Genomic DNA, 1,504 nt, shown 5'->3' with positions numbered 1-1,504 from the left:
GGGGGGGGGGGAGGGGGAGGTTTGCTTTAATTTCTTCTTTCTTCTTTTTACTTCTAATTCTGTTAGTAGTAAAACTCTTTCTTTGTACCGCAACTGTTTAAGTTTGAACCTGTTTTGCCTCACAGCTCTCTAGTTTTCCTCAATATTTTCTTATTTTCTCCTGATGAAAGTAACAGATTTCGTGTGCTTGACGCTTAGCTGCATCAAACCACGACAGAGAAGAATATTCAAAACAATTGGTTAAAAGTGCAACAAAGAATATAATTTATTCTATCATTGTAATGGAGAGAATATATTTTTATTACAGTCTCATTTTTTTATAATTAGATAAAAACTCTGTCCTAAAACAATAAGTGATATAATTTAAACCATGAATTTCTTCTTTTCATTTGCAGGAAGAGAAAATTTGTGTGCATTTTTAGATTTTAAAAGCCCAGGCAGTAAAAAACCCCTTGAATGTAGAAAGAAATTTATCTTGTGGGAAATGCCTGCACACATACTCTTCTTGGTAGATGTGAATAGTTTATATCTTCTCAAAACTCTTGTAACTAAAGAAATATTTCTATTTGATATTCCAATCAAATAAATATATTTGTTCTTTATCTGAAAAAAAAATTAAAAGAAAAAAGTAATCCTTCTTCTTTGTCTCTGAAGTCATCTTCACAAAATGAAAATGATAGTTCTGGGGTAGTTGGGGGTTATGAATGACTGTATCCTGAGGTCCTGTGATCGCCACAGTCACTTATTATTACAAAATAAGCAAATTTTGAGAAACAATCACTTACTTTATTTGGATATTATTGCAACTTGTTGAAGCTTGTGTAAATATTTTGGCAAAGACCTAAATTGATCAGAGAAACAGAAATAACTTCAGCAATTACACAGTGAATTAATTAGTTAAATACTTTAATTGAAACCGAAAATAAAGTGATTTTGAGAAGTGGATAAAGTACAGAATTGGCAGCCAGAAAATCAAAATAGTTGTGGCGATGGCTTCAAAAATGTTTCTCCCTTGATCATAAAGGTGATAGGTGCTTCCCAGGCACTGAAGGTGTCTGGTGTTCTCACGCAGTAAGCTAAAAAATAACTCTTAATACTCTTGCAGCAACTCCGTGCCAATATGAGAGAGATGGAGAAACTCTGTTTGCGAGTCCGGCAGGAAGACATCCCAGTTCTGCAGAGAATGATAAATCCCATTAAAGAGGAAGCTTCAACTGCCATTAAGGACTTCCTGGAGCTGCATTCTGAATCTGCAGAAGAACTTAAAAGGCAACTCAAAGGACAGGAGGATGCCTCTTTAACCAGATCTGCAACTCTAGGAAAAGGTAGTAGAATTTAATTTCTCTATTTATTGTATCTCTAGGATGCCTCTTTAACCAGATCTGCAACTCTAGGACAAGGTAGTAGAATTTAATTTCTCTTTTTATTGTATCTCTGTCATTGTATCCAGTATGCAGTTTCTCTGACCAGATGTAAATGAAGTAAACAAATGAGATTTCAGTTG

The 1,504-nt window shown here is 34.2% G+C and overlaps 1 protein-coding gene across 1 annotated transcript in view; it reads left to right on the top strand.

Moving 5' to 3' along the window:
• Window positions 1–1,504, top strand: part of STX17 (syntaxin 17) — a 28,494-nt gene that overhangs the window by 16,546 nt on the left and 10,444 nt on the right. Inside the window, exon 4 of the mRNA XM_008642686.2 lies at window positions 1,106–1,325. Coding sequence (XP_008640908.2) covers window positions 1,106–1,325 — 220 coding nt within the window. The remainder of the gene's footprint in view (window positions 1–1,105; window positions 1,326–1,504) is intronic.

This window comes from Corvus brachyrhynchos, unplaced genomic scaffold (assembly GCF_000691975.1).
Source record: "Corvus brachyrhynchos isolate BGI_N302 unplaced genomic scaffold, ASM69197v1 scaffold409, whole genome shotgun sequence".
Lineage (NCBI taxonomy): Eukaryota > Metazoa > Chordata > Aves > Passeriformes > Corvidae > Corvus > Corvus brachyrhynchos.
Note: the sequence above shows the minus strand (reverse complement) of the source record. Positions and strands in the feature narration are given on the sequence as shown.